Source organism: Diplotaxodon limnothrissa, linkage group LG17 (assembly GCF_057381915.1).
Source record: "Diplotaxodon limnothrissa isolate DT_005_m linkage group LG17, D_limnothrissa_male_GT1.1, whole genome shotgun sequence".
NCBI classification, from domain to species: Eukaryota; Metazoa; Chordata; class Actinopteri; order Cichliformes; family Cichlidae; genus Diplotaxodon; species Diplotaxodon limnothrissa.
The window spans coordinates 15,207,290-15,227,205 of NC_140612.1; the positions used below are offsets into that span (position 1 = coordinate 15,207,290).

General features: G+C 39.3%; 1 protein-coding gene across 1 annotated transcript; it reads right to left on the reverse strand.

Moving 5' to 3' along the window:
* Nucleotides 1-1,159: 1,159 nt before the first annotated feature.
* On the reverse strand, nucleotides 1,160-17,165 carry tspan1 (tetraspanin 1). The gene is made up of 7 exons (XM_085376551.1): nucleotides 17,109-17,165; nucleotides 11,279-11,485; nucleotides 10,142-10,216; nucleotides 4,029-4,127; nucleotides 2,553-2,696; nucleotides 1,304-1,387; nucleotides 1,160-1,219 (listed from the first exon to the last, which is right to left on the reverse strand). The coding sequence occupies exons 1-7, from the start codon at nucleotides 17,163-17,165 to the stop codon at nucleotides 1,160-1,162; spliced, it is 726 nt and encodes a 241-aa protein (XP_085232677.1).
* Nucleotides 17,166-19,916: the final 2,751 nt, after the last annotated feature.

A 19,916-nucleotide genomic window follows, 5' to 3' on the forward strand; every position in this document is an offset into this window, starting at 1 on the left:
TACTTCTTGCTGTTATTTTTTGGTTATAAATGACTGTTTGAACAAGGCTAATGGATAATGTTTGAAAGCATTAATTCAAGAGCAGTGAATAAACAGTTGAAATTAAAATAGAGAAAAAATGTCTTAAAAAGGTAAAAATATTAAGTTGCAATATTACAATAATACAGAGAAAACATAAACATTCAGACTACGCCGTCATCTAGAAATTTGATTCTGGATTTAACAGGGACCCAGTGAGAAGAAGCCAAAAAGTTACATCAGTACTCTGCAGCATTTTGGATCAGCTGAAGGCTTGAATTTAGAAGCAGGACATTAATGATCATCTTTGTCCTTAAGACATTCCTGTAGTTTAAATAATTGGTGCGTGTTATGTGGTTTCATGAACAATTCAAGCTGCATATGTCATCCACATTCTTGTGTTGTGGCATTGTTATGCAAGGCCTTCTAATTATACTCCATAGAGGAATCATATATAATGCAAATGGTATTGGTCCTATCTAAAAATCCTTTTTAAAAAAAAAAATTTATTGTAAATTCCAGTACTTTAGATTTTCATTTTCATCGTCAATATGATGTCATGTCCGCCATTTACGTTTCTTTCACATCACATTTAGCATATGTCACCTGAAGCAATTTGTTTCCACAGCAGACTTTTGTTCAACTCTCCACTAAATATGGGTAAATATGGGTAAAGGTTTTTGTTAGTTAAACTAAATCATTTTGTTCTGGGTGCTCGCTGACTGAACCTCTTCAGCTCACAGTTTTTCGTTTGCTTCTACCTTTAGGTCCTTATACTGAGTTGACTTTCTGACTTTTGTTGCAGATCTGAAACTGTGGCCACTAAATGTGGATATTAAAAAAAAAGCAAAACCCAAAAGGTGTTGAAAAAAATAACCCAACACTGAAACATATTCAACAAATGTTTGAAATATTTTATTTTATACATACATTCTTTTTGAAAAGGCAACATTGAAAACCAAGGATGATATTGGTAAAAGTGTACTACTTCTAACAGAAACTTATATATGATGTTTTCTTTACATAATAAATATGACTTTATAGCTAATTATTGCATAAAAAGAATAAGAGTGATGTTAATATAGATTTGATTTTTAATTAAATTATCTGTCACTCCCAAAATGTTCTCTGTGAAGACCTCTCAGCTATCTTCGTTATCCAGGTGGCAGTACAAATTAATGGATACCAATATGGCAGCAATCTGGAGAAACAAAAGTGTAAGAGTCCAAACAGAATGACATAAACAGGTTTTGAATGCATCCTTAAGCTTTGCATGAGTTTTTACCTCCAGTAATCCAATTCCTGCAGCAGTGCCTCCCATGGTGCTAGCGTTCTCTTTGATGATCATCAGGATCTGCTGAAAACAGCCCTAATAGGAAATGGGCTCTGGTTAATTCCTAATGCATCATCATAACACGCATGGCTGACACTCATGCAGACACTAATGCAAAAATAACAATCGCAAAACTGCAAAATAATGGTTGGCTCAAAATCCACTACATTTCTAGGCCAGAATCAAGATGCTTGGGGCAGTCAACACTTGTTCCAGAATCAAATATTTTAACTGTTGCTACCGTCATAGAATTTAGACATACATGGTCCCCCACTGTTAAAATCTTAGTGACGTTTTGGTGTTTTTCATTTGTTTGCATAGCTCTGAGGTTATGCAAAAAGAATGACTGTGGAATTTCAATCCATGCAGGAGCTACAATGAGACTTCAGTTGAAGATAAGTTAACCTGAAAAAATGTTAAAGCTTAAAAACGTATGGCAAAAAACAAAAAAATAGCTGCAGTAGACAGTTTCCATTGTTTTTACTGGACATTGTTGTCATTGGGCAGGATGTTCCACACATTTTCACACCACTACATGTGTCAGTAATGAACTACAATGTGGGTGGCATGGTTTCAATACCAGGAATATAAACTTTATTTATGCTTAGCACCATTTATGTCTATGTAAAAATATTTAATATTACAGCATTAAAAAGGTCTTTTACAGGTTTTGGTCTCTATAGTAAGTTCTTATCTAACAACCATACTTAAATTGCACTTTTCTTCTAGAATTAAACCCTCGAAATGCAGTTTAATAATACAAGTCTCATACTCCCAATCACTCACACATTCATACAGTGCTTTATTCTATGCCATACCATCTTGTCTAGCACACATACTCTAATATAAAGCCATCAGAATCTCGGCCGAGGATATTTCAACATGTGAACCGGAGGAACTGACAATCAAACTACCAACTTTCAAATTAGTAGGAAACCTGCTTTACTTCCAGGCCCACAGTCCCCAGACAACTTCATAGCATGACAGAATATTTGTTTTCACTTCTTTTGATTCTATTTTGATTCTAATTAGTGGTCACTAACAGCTACATATGTAGCTGGCAGTTGTCTGCTACATATCAGTGAACTGGACCTGGAACGCCACAGAGCATGGCAAACAGTATTCCTGCTAAACACTAGCTTGTTTGAATTGTCATTGTTTTCATGCCAGAGCTGCACAATGTATAATATGGTAATTTCACCTGCACATTGCTGTACTCTGCCTGGGCTGGGGTGCAAGTGTTGTTGTTGGTCCTGCAACAGATGGAAGGCAGGCTGCCTCCAGTTGCATTTTGGAAGTTAGAGCCCATGAAATCAGTGTAGTTGGAGAAACCACAGCAATGTAGCTGAAAGAAGGATGACATTCTTGTGTTATTCATGCCGCAGGAAAATATGTGAAGAGGGTTATCTACATAATGGTCCTTTCTTAAAGGCACTGTCTTGTCTTGATGTTAGTGGTTTCTATCTCCTCTTTCAGACATATATTCCAGCAGGGTGTAGGTGTTACTTGCCTAAATCTCATTCTTCTCTTTCAGCTAACTCTTCTGGACTTGCCTTAGTCTCTGCAGGTATTTGGTGGTTGCAACTTTCCTGGCAGCCGCTTCATGATTCCCACATCCCTGTGAGATTGCCCTGTAATTCTCGCTATTCTTAGTGTCTGCAATGTTCCCTTTTGGTTTTGCAATCCCCTCAGTTCTGACTACCATCACTCTCTTTGTTTGTTCCCTCTCCAGTTCGAATAGCATTCCACTGTCACTGGTGTAGATCTTGGTGGGATGGATAAGTGAATCGATGTCCTGTTTACTCCTGGCATACAGCTTGATATCATCCATGTAGAGGAGGTGGCTAACGATTGCTCTATTCTGTAAGCAGTGTGTGTAATCAGTCTTGTCAATCACCTGGGATTAAAGAGTTCAGGCCTACAAAGAACAGTGGGGGGAGAGCATCTTGAACAACTGCTCTGTTTACCAGTAGCTGATGTTTTGCCCCTCTGATCCCCAAGGATCTGTGAACATTGGGGATCAGCACTGTCCAGCCTTCAATTATCCATTCCAGCTACGTGTTGTCCATTATCAACCGGTTCATTTCTGCTGCCAGGTGCTCATGGAGTGCAGTTAGTTCTTCAGCAAGCAGATGTGAATCATGTTGGGGCCTGGTACTGTCCAACTGGTGCTGTTCATGCTTGACACTCTTTGTTGGATGTTTGTAATGGTTACTAGATCCTGTTCAGGCAGCAGAAATCCAGACTCATCCGACAAGACAATGTGTTTGCAATTGTCTGTTATTTGAGTTAGTGTTGCTTGCCTACCAGCTGAAAGCATCCCAGCCAACCTTGTCTGACTTCCAACATTCAAGGAATTTCACTCCCTGGATATTTTCTCTTTTGAAGATCATTGTCTGTAGGATGACTATGTTCTAAAATACAGGTAGATCAGCGATTTCTGAAATACTCAGACCAGCCTGTCTAGCATCAGCACCTATGCCATGTTCAAGTCCCTTAAACCACTTTTGTACATGACTAAATGCATTTGTTTCTGTCATGTGATTGGCAGAACAGATATATATGTTAATATGCAGTTAAGCAGGTATACATAAATCAATGGTGAATGTATATACAGTTTATATATATAAAGTTCTAAACACATATAACAAGAATAGGAAAACACAATATCCTGTACCTGTGTCATGGTGCTGTTCCAGAGCTTAGTGACAGCAGGATCATTACCATATTGATTCTGTAGAGCAGGAGTCGCCCACGCTCTCAAGATCCCCTCAGCCTGTGGAAAAAACTGATTTACTGACATCATATATAAACAAATATATCCTCACTGGACACATCTAGTCTGAATTTTATATTTTGTTTCTAAAGTCACTGGGTCAAAATTACCCAGTGACAATCCTTTCTATCTATACTCGCTAGGTTGTTATGTTTAGTTTTAGTGTCTTGTGATGTCTAGGTAAACTGTGTCAGATGTGTCCTCACTTCCCACATTATCCCTCTTGTATTTAGTGTCTGTGTCTTCCTTTGCTCCGTGTCGCGATCCATGGCTGTGTGTTTACTTGTGTGCCTCTCCGTGTGTTTAGGTTATATTTTCCCAGTTTACTTTTGTATCGTTTTCCCCTTGTGTCAGCAATAAAGCTGCCTTTTGAGTTCACTTTCTTGCCCCCGTGTAGTCTGCAATTGGATCCTGCCTGCCTTTCCTGCCTGCACAGAGCCGCATCATGACAAGGATAGCTTGCCCTCATGTCCTCCCTTCTTTGTTTCCTTTCCTTTGCAGATTGCTATTTCTGTTTTGATAAATAAACCTATCACGTACTGTCACAAAGACCTAATTGATGGGTAGGGAGGGTCAGAAATGTACTCTAAATGCATGTAGCCATGTACAGCCCTATTTTCTTTTCTTTTTAGCTTCTCTGTGTGGGTGGACATGTTTGAATGCGTGCACAGTGAATGGGATACATGGGGTATCCCAAGGGGATGCTGCGATACAAGTCACGATTAAATGTGCCCCCCAAGTGAGGCTAAAATCAGAAAGATATATTACTAGGAGGCTAATTCAATACTGTCAATTGCCCTGCGCCTTGTCACTTTCTGTTGGATGCATACACGTGCATTCGCCCACACACGCACGCACGCACGCACGCACGCACGCACGCACGCACGCACGCACGCACGCACGCACGCACACACACACACACACACACACACACACACACACAGTGGATAAGCAACAAAGAGCTTGAAGTAATACACAGTTCAGTGATGCAGGAGATGTTAGCACTGTACATCTATCAATGTAGAGTGGCATGAACACATTTACACATGATCAAAATCTCCACCTTCATCTTTTATTAAATTAGTGATCTCTTGCTCTATAGTATGTTGCTGTTTTTCAAATAATTAACAGTATCTTTTCTTGTATGGCATACATGTTAAGAAGAAAGCAATAAATAAAAATCAAAGCAACTAATTCCAAAGAAAGTGATATACTCATTTGTTCATAGGAGTGGGTTAGTTGTCATAATTGTCATAATTGTCATATTTAGTCATGTTTTTGCTCGTTGGGTTAGCGGGTTGTTGGGTTAGCGCAGAGGTTCCCAAAGTGGGGGAACAGAGCCATTGCGGGAGGGGGGGTATGATAATAAAAAAAAAAAAGAGAATGCTTGGATACTGCTAGTATAATGGACAGAGTTTTTTGGGGGGCTTCCAAACATCGCCAAATATGTTTCCAAACCAACTTCTGTCCAAGCCAAAGATTAGAAAATATGATGAAGCACATCTTGCCGTTGGCTTCACCTACGTGGCTTCACCACCTATGTGTCGCCTTCTGTTCCTAAAAAAAGCAACAGAGCACTCGGTGGTCTCACAAACTCAGGTGGGATACTGTCTGTCCAATCCAAAGTAAAGTCCGGGTTCTGTCTGAGGTTGATGTCTAAAAATGATCAGTGCATTGCTGGAAGATGCAATAAGACGGTAGTTGGGAGCACTGTGCCACTGGATACGTCCATACGTGCCAGCAAGAAGTAGCTTTCCAGAAATGGTCCTTGATTCTTGGAAAACTCTGACTCTTCTAACCCTTCTGAGAATTCTGTTCACTGCTTTGTGTGAACTCTTGTGGGGAACACCTGACCATGGCTGGTCTATGGTGAAATTACCCTTTCTAATGCGCTCAATACTGTTTAGTAACATGGACATGTATGTTTTGGTTTATTGCATGTGTGGGTTAGAATGGATGTTACCAATATCTAATCAGAATTTCATGTTAATGGCACATTTAGAAATATATTTACTTAGAAAATTGGTGGCATGTTCAATACTTTTTAAAAAAATCTGTTGTACATGTATCAGTACAACATACATTTATATTCCTCTTGTTTTTTGGGGTTTTTTGTTTGTTTTTTTAAGGCATTTGGTTTTTAAACATTTTCTAAGTAAGGATAAGAATTAAGAATTAAAGTGGCGCAACTGTTGTGTCACTAAACATCACAGCACATCTATTTCACAGCACATCTATTTCATGTACTCATAACTCATATCATATCAGCCCTGTAATATATCTCCACTTTGGTCACTTTGTACAAACAGAACCATGACAATGACCACTGACAGCTTCTCATAATACATGCTGGAAATCTCAGTTACTCTGACTACCTGAAGGTTATTGACTTCCTGGTTAGATGAGCAGCAGAGACCCAGAAACCAAAAGGCAGATTTATGCTGCAGATAAGTAATACATGATAGATCAGGTCTTTATTTATATCCTCCTGTCACGGCTGCCGAGGCGAGCCATGTGAATATAGAAGGAGGACCCAAGATGCAGGCAGTGGATGAGATACCGGTGGTTTTATTTACAGAGGTGTAGTGGCAAACAAACAGTGGGGCATAACAAACAACTAAAGACACCTAAACTGGGAGAACTAAAATAACAGACCTGGGAGCATATGACAACGGATGATAAATAGCAGAGAGACGCAGACGAGGAACAGGACACCGTGGAACACAGGGTAACAGACTGACACAGAGTTACACGGAGGAACACAGACGAACCAGCAACAGGCAGGAGAACACACAGGGCTTAAATACACACACCAGTAATCAAGGGATGAGAGACAGGAGGGCAACACAGCTGGGAGGAATCTGGGCTGACGGGACAGGGGAAACGTAAACTGATCACACTCACATACGACACGGACCTTCACAATAAAACAGGAAACTCAGATACATGGAACCAGACAAGACATTGAACTAAACAGACAGATTCACAAACAGATGGGGAGACACCATAGACAGACAGGTACAGACGCAGACTTAGAGGCAGATCGAAAATAACACAGAACTTAAACAATCATCATCTAGAAAATGATAACAAACCAAAAGCGCTGGGTCACCGACCCAGGACCATGACACCTCCTTTATTTGTACCCTCCTCTGTCTTTTACATATTTACACAGGCAGCTATATATATGCATATTAGATGTATATTGTCCATTTTCATTATTCCACTGGTATACTGTTTATTGTGTCTTATGAAAAGCAGGAGATGGAAAGCTGGTCTCACACATTAATATCCACGATGGAACTTACCATGTCTGCAATGAACAAATGATGCTAAAGATAACAAAGAGCACATTAAATTGTTTTAATGAAAACAAAGCTGAGTTATATCTTACATTTAATGGGGGTTCAGGCAATAGCTTGGACCCACTCCTCACTTTCTCTAGACAAGCATGCTCTCTGTTGTCAAAACGTGTCTCACCAGTTGCCGTTTACATGGTTGGCTTTGGTTTGCTCAGCTTTTGGAAATGAGAGTGGAGAGATTGAATTTAACAAACTCAGAGAACGACAGCAGGAGAGCAGCTCAATGTTCAGTCTCCAAGGACAACCACCAACACACTTGCCTATAGCTTCTTTGTTTGATAGGTGGCACACTCAGGATTGAACAGGAACATAATATATTACATTCCACCCAGAGAAAGAAGTTAAATGCAAACCTGGACACTGCAAAAAATAATCTTTAACAGAACATCAGGGCAACTGCATAAAAGATTTAAATCGCTCAACATATATATACATATATATATGTATATATGTCAATTTAGTTCAAAAACTGCTGATTCAAAAGCCTCAGTTTTAAAGTATTTGCACACACATACATCAATGAACGAGAAGGTCGCTTCCCTTTGCCTTTTGGGTCAGAGAATGGGTTCTGTCATTTGTGCTTATGCACAGAATGGCAGTTCAGAATACCGAACCTTCTCCTACTGGGAGACTTTAACACTGTGGGCAACAACAGTGAGACCTAGAGGGGTGTAACTGGTCGGAACAGCGGGTTACCCTGTGGGACTTCAGAAGTAGCTCATGGGTACAGGCAAGCCAAACAGAATGTGGCTCAGCAGTAGCTGAAGCCAAAAAATCTGGTGTGCAGAGGGTGTTCCTGACCTCAACTGAGGATATAGTCAACCAGTGGAAGGAATACTTTGAGGATCTCCTTAATCTCACTGACACATCTTCTGTAGAGGAAGCAGAGTCTGGGGACGAGATCACTGAGGTAGTTTATCCTTTATTGGCCAAGATTTGTACAGGTCCAATGGATTATTTTGTTATTTTGGGTGCAAAATGAAAAAATAATTAACATCTTTTAGGAACCATTTGAATTTTCTCTCTAGCCCAAAATGGTTGAGGAATATGAAAATGTGAAGCGCATGTGAAATAATCTAATCAGACCTGATTTTTTTTACATCCATGTTCAGACAGTACTACCTTGTGGATGTCTTCTGCTACCATGATAACACAATATCCCTGTAAAGCTCACTTTTTCTTCTTTCCAAAGCATTTTGTCTCTAGCACAAATGGTAACAGAGTTATTGACATTTAAAAACTCCTTGTAAAATGGGCCTGCTGGTGGGCAAATGGTAAATTATAATGGCCAACAATAAGTCTGTTTGGTTTCCACCGCAGATGCCCTTTGTCACCAATTCTAAAGGTTAGCCAGGTGGCACACCATTTGTCATCATCACTATACATGAGATTGTTGTTTTCACTGGATTATCATACAAATGATATGGGGCAGCTCTGTCTCAGGAGGTACAATAGGTCATCAACTAATTGGAGCATAGTGGATGGATCAGTCTGTATGTTGAAGTATCCTTGGGCAAAATAATGCGTTGCCCTCTGAGTTACAACCACATTCATTGGAGTCAGTGTGTGTGAGTATGAGAGTATGAGAATGTTATGTCATAGAGTAGTAAATGCTGTATGAATGTGTATGTGACTGAGTAAATTAGTAGAGAAGAATCAGTAGAAATTTAGAGTAAGTTAAAGAAATAAATGCAGCAGCCACTTGGCAAATAATAATGAGCCAGTCAAACTGTACAGTGGAACCCCGACTTACGAAACTAATTCGTTCCAGAGGGTAAGTCAAAATGTTCGTAAGTTGAAGCACCTTTTTCCATCGCCTTTTCCCAAAACCAAAAACGTCCTCCAGTTTTTGGTTTTGGGAAATATTTTAGCAGTTATAATCTACAGGACTTTCTTTTGCTTGTTTTGTTTGTTTTTGCTTGTTTTTGTCCTTTTTTGTGATACTTTTTGCAGTGTGTACCTGCAGCTTAAACTGGTTTATCAATAGCAGAAGTTCAAACAAATTAAATGAAATTTTCAAGCACTGCAGAGTTCCCTCTGCTCTATTCCCCATTTCCCAGCTGCAGAAAGCCAAGTATTAGATTACCATTCTTGCCTCTGGAATTTCAGGAACAACCGATTTTGTCTTAGGACCCAGTCTTCACTAACCTCCCTTTTCACAGCGCCTTTGAATTCCTTTTAATTTTTACTTGGTGTGGCACTAAATGAAAATGGAGTATGCATGTATGCAGGTGTGTGTGTGTGAGTGTGTGTGTATGTGAGTGAAAGAGAGAGAGAGAGAAGGCAGACAGAGGGGAACACATATCTAAATAGGCTGTTTTGCATATAAAATGCTTTAGGTTTTATATTTCAGAGTAATATATTGTTCAAAGTGAGAGACAGTGCACACAGCCCCAGGCTATCCCAGAGTCATTAAGTAGCAGAAATGTAGTGAGGTGGACATAAAGCCCATAATTCAATAATAGTCCACTGCTAAGATAGAAAATTTATATTGAGATAAAATCCAGACAATAGCACAATGAGGTGAAAGGGTGGGAGAAAAAGCAGAACTAGATGAGAAAAATAAAAAAAGACAAAAGAAAAAGGAAAAGGAAAAGGAATGAGAGTAATGGACAAAGAGAAAAAGGATGGATGCAGGAAATGAAAACTTACAAACGAGGTGTAGGTCAAAGCTACGACTCCAGTAGCCACTTCAGAAATGAATATGATGAGCATGATGGAGGCAAACTGCAGGGAGAGAAGAAGAGGGGAATGTGTCAAGGTTTTTCAAATATACTGATTAAAAAAAAGCTTATCTATAGTCGCATTGTTGTAAAATCAATGGACAGTGAGTACACGGGTCTATGCTGAAAGGACAGAGCTGATGATCCATCTTCATTTATTATGTTTAGTTCATTACAGCAGTTTCTCAGGTAGGCCAAATATCTGCTGCTAACTGTGATGCCAGTTGTAGAATATACTCCTCTGCTGTCATTCAACTCACCAGGAGCTGTAGACATGATGGGGGCGCTGCAGGGGCAAAATGTGCTGCCTGTGCTCCTCATTACTCACTGCAGTGGGCTAAGAGGTAGTTAACGTCTTCGCTAATGAGTGTAATAATGTACAATGTGTTGTACAAGGGTTGGTGGTGTTGCTGATATGGATGAGGAAGGAGGGTGGCTGATGAACCCAGTGTAAAAGCAAGGATGGGTGGGATACCAAAAAAAATGTGGGCCACTTCATGAAACCACACAGTATCATTTTTAGTGTTTTTGATCTTAATATCAGTGTCCTCATTTAAAAGCAGTGAAGCAATACATATATGGATTATTAATCCATGATTGCTGTTTTATTCCATCTAATGAATTGAAGTTTAACATTTAGTCTTATTTCTTTAGTTGCTCAAACTTTCCATTGAGATGTGATTGAGATATGATTCCACTGAAATAATATTTAAGCAATTACAGGTGACAAACTTTTATTGACTCTGAAGACAGACTGAAAAAACTACCTGAAACTGTGCATGATATCAGTGACTGACGTGACAGGGTAGTAAAAATATTAGAAGATTGTCTAGGCCTCCGGAGCCTGGAAAATCTGTTAGTGACTCATTATCAGCTTCAAAATTCTGCACACCAAGTGAGTTTCTCCATCTGAATGCACACAGAGAGTGACTCTGCGTGCACCCTATGGTTTTCCTTCCAGTATTTGTTCTTTTCCTATTTGTTACTGTTTGCTACACACTTATTTGTTACGCCAGTGTTCAGGTACTTTATTAGCCATCGTCTAAAGCAGGAGTTGTCCACTTACTGTAAGGAGTAGACACTTGCTCTTCTTATGGGCTGCATAACAGCCCAAGATTCCCAGCAGCACCAGCGCAGCCCCGATGACAATGCAAAAGAAGCCAACATTGATCACCTGGGTACTTTGTTTGGAGAAAGGTCTCAAGATCTGTAGCAAGGAAGCCCCATCACTGCTCACCCAGATCCCCAATGCCAGCAGAGTGAGGCCACCCATCTGTAGGAGAAACAAGATCCATATACTGTACACTTAAGAAAAAATTGTGTTCATTGCAAATTTCTGTTAAGTATGTGCAAGTAATTCCCATTTGACAAAATAAGTAAATTAAATTGTTTAATTGAAAATGGGATGATCTGTTCAGTTCACTTTTTTATTTCTTTATTGACTTCTGCATTTACTTTGCCATGCGTCAAGAGCAGTGCATCAATTTTAACATAGTATGTCCGTTTCTGTTTCCCTCACTCTCACTGTTATTTTCAATGTATTCTACTAGTACAGAATCATTTAAATTGTATTATTGGATACATTAATTGGTTACATTGTTTTTTTTAACAGAGCTGACAAATCAACAAGTTATAATCTCAGACAGACAGCCTCACGCTGATCTTGTTATATCAGATTACTGCTTTCCCCAGGGTGACTGTAGCTTAAGCTATGCATTGTAATGTTAACTGTAAAGTAGTATTTACAGGTAAAAAGAAATTATGAAATAACTACTACAATGACACTTACTTGTAGCATTCCTTATGTTTCCTGCATTTTTTATGTTTGAAAAGACAAATAGGGTCATCATCATTATTATGCACTAATTTGCATATATTTCTAATACACAGAGTGTAGTCAAATAAGTACCCAAATGTGTATCTTGGATATTTCTTTGCACTAATGAGAAAAATGGCTATGTAGCCTAATAGAAGGAAACCAGCTTAAAATATAAAAAAAAACCTGCTTGGTTCATGAAGTCTTCAACCTGTAGTGTCTCACACTGGTCCACAATCAAGTAAGCCTCCCTATGGATATAGCCATTGCCGTTACTTAAGAAACCACATTACAAAACATTACATGCTGCACCAATTAGATTGATGCATGAGCATTACAGACAACAGATAAATTCTTTCAACCACAATTTCCGACTATTTAATGATGTGTTATGAATCCAAACAGAGGTGTCACCAGACAGTGTAGTAGTCTTTGTGTCTAGATTTCATGCCAGCAGCCCCTGAGGGTAAAAATAAAAGTTCTTTTCCTCTTTCCATCTTATAAAAATCCCAATTAACTTCAATGTCTGCAGCAGGCTGCTCTATATGTTTTATCAGTCTCTTGTTGCAGGCACCATCTTCTTTGCTGTAGCGTGCTGGGTTGCAGGCATCAAAGCAAAGGACACAAACAGACTGAACAAACTCATCAAGAAGGCAGAGTCTGTTGTTGCCATGAAGCTCGCCACCCTGGAGGAGGTGATCAGTGACAGAATGCTGGCAAGACCGCTGGCAATGATGCAGCCCCCCCATAACACACTGGACATTCTGAAGAGCAGTTTCAGGAACAGGTTCCTTCAACCTCGCTGTTGAGGGAACGTTACAGTAGGTCTTTCCTTCCCGCTGCTATTATTTATATGTATATTTATGTTTATACCTATCTCTATTTATGTATTTATCTTAATATTTATTATTCTTAACATTTCTTAATATTTATTCTATCAATACCTCTGTTTCTACACTCATTTTATGTGAGTGCTTGATGTTTGGTGTATATTTGCTGCTATGACAACTCAGTTTCCCTCTGGGATTAATATAGTTTCTCTGACCTGTGTGAAGGCATCTGCAAAATGACAGCATCTTTATGTCACTACCTTTAATTCGCACAAGCTCATAACCATCCAATGCTGTTTGAGAAAGCCAGCCTTCAGGTTTCTGGAGGAAGGCTCCAGGATTACCGCTTTGCCCGTAACAAAGAGAGAATGTTACTATCCTCCATTAATTTTATGGACTGCAGTGTAATTTTTCCATCTCCAGCTTTACAGAAACTGGACACTACGTATGTGTCCAGTATCCCCATGGGCATTCACCGAATAGCTTAGTAGTTAACAGCACTGTTTCACAGAAACTGTTATCTCCAGGTGCTTTACAACACAACATCAAAGTGAAGCCCAGTGAATATTAGTCTCTAGGTTTGGTGAGCGAGATAAATATGGATAACAATTGAAAAAAGGTCAATATGATAAGGGCTAAATGTGATGTTGTCCTGCTGCTGTATTAATCATGTAAAAATATTTAATACATTTTCATTAACATGACAAAGAGTTATGGCAAATTTAAAATTGGATCACATTTTATATCATGTCTTGCTGTCATAAATCAGTAGTCTATTCAATTGCTGATTTCACTGCTGCGTGATACTTTCTGGTGAATTTCTGTTCACCAGATAGCTGTTGTACTTTGATTCTACTTGCATTTGCTAACAAACTACTGTAATGCTATCTTTGCAGAACTCTAACTATATGTATGTATGATAAAATGTGCTCTATAAATAAAATGTAATTGCCATGATCTCTCCGGCTCCTCTTTCATGTCTCCATCTTTGACTTTCTCTTCACTTTCTTTTATACCCTTTTAACCTTCTCCCTCCCCTCTGTGTATTTCACCCTCCACTCACCCTACTTTGAAGCCTCATATGAGCAGTCAGGCTCTATCAGACTGGTTTCAGTCATGGGACCCCCTTCTGCTCCACATCAGGAACCAGCACTCCACACTCCAGCACTCTTTCAGACACTGACATGTCCCTTATGGGAAAAATCTCCTGCTTCCTGTCTTTGTCTTTCCTACACATTCTCTTTGTTTTTGACTCTCTCATTTATTCTTGTTTTCACTCTCCACCTCTTACTCTGGGGTGTCTCTTCAGCCTGTTCAGTACATCATAGCATTGTCGACTAAATGTAATGCAAGAAGCATATTTCCCCTCAAACCCCATTTCTGTCACCATCATGCCCCATCTACAAAAAAGTGAAAAGTGTGCCAGCTATAAATACACTTATCACAGCTGGCACAGTTTTCACCTTTTTTGAGACCTTTGACGGTGTGTTATATGCATTTGGATGTCTTTTTCAGGATCTACATTGCAAAGGGACTGGGAGTAAACCAGGTTTTATGAGACTGAGAATTGGTGCTAGTGGTGGAGAAACAATGTCTTTGTCATCTATAGAAACAGAAAGAGTCTTACAGTTAGTGGACTGTGACTGAATAACAGGCTGCAGAATGAGAAACAAAGGCTCCAATAAGGGGAGAGTAAAGCTACAGTGGGAATGAAAAAGAGAACCTAAGGAGAATTAGTTCACTTTGAAAAGCTTGGAAAGTGATAGAAGAATAGACAGATAGATTTATCTTTATTAATGGGCTATGTACCACAGCCCTTTAAGGTGGCAGTATTAAAAAGCCATCACTTGACCCAGGAGTTATAATTTTGGATATTGGCCTAATTATAAGGTAAATTATAGAGTAGTTGTAAAACAGCTAACTGGTTTGATCGAACTCATCACATACAGAAAGTGCAATAGTGAAGATCAAAAATGATCTGCTTATGGCTTCTGACAGTGGACTTGTCTCTATGCTTGCCCTGCTAGAGCTCAGTGCAGCTTTCACCACTGTTGACCATAATATTTTATTACAGAGATTACAACATGCCATAGGTAATGAAGTTGCTGCACTGCAGTGTTTTGAATCATATCCATCTATAGACTCCAGTTTTTTTCATGTAAATGGAGAGTTTTCTTCACACACTGAGGTTAACAGGTATCTGTGCTAGGACGCTTAGGCCATATCATTAGAGGATGTAGCATACATTTTCATTGCTATGCAGATGATGCATACCTTTATCTATCAAGAAAGCCAAATGACACACATCAAATACTTAAACTACAGGAATGTCCTAAAGACATAAAGACCTAGATGCTTTAATTTCCTGTTTCAAAATTCAGATAAAACCATGAGGATTCTACTCTTCCCTAAAGTCTTGGTATATAAAAACATGGTGTACACATGGTGGATGGCATTACCTGGGCTTCCAGTAACACTGTGAGGAATCTTGGAGTCATTTTTAACCAGGATATCTTCTTCAATGCGCACATTAAACAATTATACCATCAGTCAGTACTGATGCAGAGAAGGTTGTTAATACATTTCAGCTCCATTGGTGTTTATAAAATTAACAACGGGTTCACTAGAGGGGCCAAAATGAGATATCCCCACTAGTTCACCAGTTTTCCTTTTAGGGCCGGTGTAACTACTGGTAGCATGAGGTGTTACGTGGAACCTACGGACATTGGGCAGGTAGTCCAACTCCTGGCAATGCAACATATTGATGTGCCATCCTGGAGACTTGCTGTTTCTCCTAGCACAGCGGTCCCCAACCGTTTTTGCGCCACGGACCGGTTTATGCCCGACAATATTTTCACGGACCGGCCTTTAAGGTGTCGCGGATAAATACAACAAAATAAAACTAGTACCGGTACCGAAAAAAGAAGATTTATTCATAACACACGTGAAAAGACCCAACGATAAAAACGATAACAAAATAACGCTCAAAACCGAAAAAACCCCTGAAAACCATACATTTCACACCTGAGCCTCAACTCTCGCAGCCCGGTACCAAACGACTCACGGACCGGTACCGGTCCGAGGCCCGGGGGTTGGGGACCGCTGTCCTAGCACACTCTCAAGCCACTTACTAGTGTTTTGATCATGAGCAACACATTCACAGATTAGAAGATTCAGTGGAGAAGTACAAATCATATGTTAAGATAATCTTGAACAGTTAAACACTTTGATTATTAAGTGTGAGATTCAGATTTTGTTTGGACTCTACTATAGTAGTTTTGCATGATTAGCATTTTGAAATAACTGGGCTTTTGAGCTGCCCCTCATTTCACTTCTCTGTCCGATGTGACATATTTTAGCTGCTTCCCTGTTCCCTATGAGATTTATCTCTCTTTAACTAGCATTTGATTACCTGGACCTTGTATGCACCTGAACAGCAGGAAGGGGCTTGTGTGCTCATAGCTCTCGCTTTTACTACATTTAATACTTATGCATATGTACTCACACTATTTATTTATCACTGAAGATAAGGAAACACAGTCTTAGTTGCTATCCTTTAATGTTCCTATACGTGCTCACTTATTTAGTTTTCTCCTGCCACTATGAACAACAGGGTTTAGTTCTTGAAAAAACGTCTGCTTTAGATATGTTTTGAAGGGAGCTGCAGTTGCAAAAATATGTTTGAGCGTTCACATTAAAGCAAGATCTTCATGACCAATAAATAACTGTTACATCATTCTCCTGTGCTGTCTTAGATTTCAGACGGACATCACAATCGCCGCACCTTGAGAGCTGCTGCACCAAATTTATCAAGCAGCACTCAGCCGATGATTTCCATTTTGAGGAAAATGGCTCATGCTATATCTCATCTATAGCTCACCTGGGAGAGCAAGAACCCAAGTGAGCCCAGACCCTAAGCAAACTTAGCTTAACATTGGTAAGACTGAGGTGAAGATGTACGTGGCATAATTAATGTACAGCCTTTAAAGTTAATGAGGTAAAAATTGCAACAACCAGGCAAAATCTTTGGTATAGAAAAAGTATTATTTAGGCCTTCAGAGTGGTCAGAGATGATTATGTAACATCTCTTTTTGCACTGAATGGGAAAGGGAAATTATTTTCCAGGTTGTTTGTTTGTTTTTTTTAACTTTTTTTCTACGAATGTCACTCAGTAAATGAGTGTCTCACAACCATGCCTCAACATCTTCCTAGTCATGCTGTATGTGTAATCAGAGTGGAAACATACTTACAAAGATAAAGAAGTTGAATAGCACCATCATGAATTTGAGAAACATGAAGGAGCACATTTTAATCTGCAAAAGGAGGAAATTAATTTTAGGGTTTTGTACTTACATTACTGAGGACTCTTATCTAACACACACGCAAATGTTATTGGAAGGTTATGAAAAGGAAAATTAGAGAAAAGATAAAGTTCAAAAGTGGCAGCGATCTTACCTCTTTCTGTAAAACCAAAGTAGAGAAAAATTAAACCAGTTGGCTTTCTGAATTAAATAGTGACTAAAAATGCAGCAGAAACTTAAACACAAATGATCATCTGTCTCTTTAGTTTATCTCTTTCCAGGAACTTCCAGAGATGCAGGTAAAAAGTGCATGTCTGAGATCACAAATCTGAAATTTGTTTCCTCTTGGTGGAGCAAGAGGAGTGCTGGGTGTGTCTTGGAGGATACAGGTGACTGCAGGTGAAGGTGTGGTGCTGCTTAGGTGGCAGCTGTGAACCCTGCAGGGACAGGGACACATTCAAAGCAGTGGATTTCTTTTTTTCCTGTCCATGTGGTTTACTAGAGTCCCAAATCCTTAGAAATGTGTTTTTGAACCCTTTCCAGACTGATAGAGGTCATTAACTTGTTTACTCATTTGTTAATGAGGTTGTTTTTTTTTTAGATTGTGGCTTGACGTATGTGTCTGTGGTTTTTCACAGCATTGAAAAATGAATTTGCAATAGACCTTTAAACCTGTGACAAGATTAAAACAACCCACAAATCCTAGGACAACAGATTAAAGTGAAGACCGAAAGGTGCTGTAGGTAGCGCAGTATTCGACTTAGAAAGACAGAACCTTTCAATTCTAGCTCGTCAAAACTTGCAGCTGTGTCACGCTGTGTGAAACTTGTTGATGTTTGAGCTGTTCATATACTTTACCATCCAACTCTGAGGTCCCATGTGTACTCGAGCTGAACACTTTTACCGTTCCCATCTTGGTGTTTGAAATCAGAGCATAATAAGCAAGGTGAATCTGCTGACACACACGCACAGATGCATCAGGCCAGCTTAGGGCTCACTATCTCGCCCCAGGATCCTTCAAGATGACTTGCTCCATCTCCTCAGCCACATCCATCATTTTTGAGTCCATCTGTATAAGCAAGACCTGCCCTGTAAAATAAGTTTTCTCAACCTCAACATATGTTGCATACATCATCCTACATTACTACAACTAAATAGGTCAGAGTCTTAAGAAATCAGTAAATCCTAATAAATGAACAAATAAACGATACAATTGTTCCATTATTTTATTACTTCTGTTTTTGATGTCTTCAACATTCATAGATTTGCAAACTGCCCTGTTCAGCATTGTACACAGCCTCTCTCTCGCATCTTTTGGAAATATTATTACAAGACTTAACAAAGTACACTTATTTTATATGATGAATCACACTCTGCATATGTTCAGTTACTGTCACCACATTAAAACGTTGCTCACACTTGTTGGCACTCTCCTTGTCTTTGCTGTTTAATGGTTACTATCAGAGCCACAGATCAGCAGTATCTGATCTCTGTTACTGCTGCCTGCTGTCAACTCTATTGTTCATCTCTGCTTTCTTTGTTCTGTTTCTTACTAAGCACTGCAGCATCCCGTCCTGACCACCAGAGGGGAGCAGTGAACTACAGAGGTACCTGTCAGAGCTTTGTCTCTATTGTCCTGCAACTTTTACTGGCTAACCGGTCTTTCTCTGAGTGCAAGAATGTGCCTCCCTTTTTCTTTGTTCATTTTAACTAGCTGTGTGCACCTTTAGCAGCCAATCAAATGTAACTGTCTAAATAATACTTCTCCAAAATAAAACCTAGTATATAATTAGGAGTGTTGTATGTTGACCGTTTTCCCATATTGTCTTTTATGTTTAAAGAACAAAAGCTTCCTTGTCTCCCTTTGTGTCTTTCTGATAGTCTTTATTTGAAACACATTTCTACAGCGCTACAGCGAAGGGGGGGGAGAGAGAGAAAAATGACAGGAACCCTCAATCTAGTGCCACCTTGTTGGGAAGTTGAGTCCATATCAGCCAAAGTCTTTCTCAGTAATATCACTTTAATGGTCTTATTGTGAGTTATGACAGTCTCACCCACAGGGTCGTTAACCCACTGGTCCTTAATCTCAGTGAGTGAAGCACCTGTCAGGCTTTGTTAGCCATTAAACTGTTAATAATCTCTGCTCACGTCCAAGAACGCACGTACTCTGCAGCCACTGTGTGTGGAAAAAGAAATGGTGATTTTTCATCACCTCTGATGAAAGAAGTGGCAGCTTTGTAGATGTCTCACCGAGATGAAAAAGGTAAAAAACAAAGGTCTCTTAATGAGGTCATTTAGACTGAGTATTATCAGTGGCCCTCCAGGGCAGCCACCACAGTTATACATCTGCTGTTGCTGGGCTGTTTCCATAACATGTATACCTTATAAATCCCATGTGAGCATCGACTCATCTTTTACCTTGATTTTAAAATTGATGTAATATCAGCCAGTATGTGATCTTCTGATCATTAAAAGTTCTCAGAATCCTCAATGGAGTTTCAGTCTAGAAATAAATTATTACACTAAATTGCAGAGCCATACCTATAATTTGTTGGCGAGACATAAAAATATCCTTTACCTGTAAGTTTTAGGGAAATGTATTTTTTGGCCCTGACGGTTTCGCTGTACGTTGCAAAACAACATGTTTGATTACAAAGATTAGTTAATAACTTTAATGTCAACCATGGAAATACTGGGAGAAGTATTTATGGTTGGTGTCTTTTACAGGAGTCACTTTGTGTTAAAAAGTGATCATCA

Excerpts from the sequence above, each read along its gene's own strand:
- tspan1 (XM_085376551.1), bottom strand. The coding sequence starts at position 17,165 with ATGTGCTCCTTCATGTTTCTCAAATTCATGATGGTGCTATTCAACTTC. Across the intron at positions 2,697-4,028 it reads GGAACAGCACCATGACACAG|CTACATTGCTGTGGTTTCTC; the intron begins GTACAGGATATT and ends TCCTTCTTTCAG. Across the intron at positions 1,388-2,552 it reads CAGAGTACAGCAATGTGCAG|GGCTGTTTTCAGCAGATCCT; the intron begins GTGAAATTACCA and ends ATTTCCTATTAG.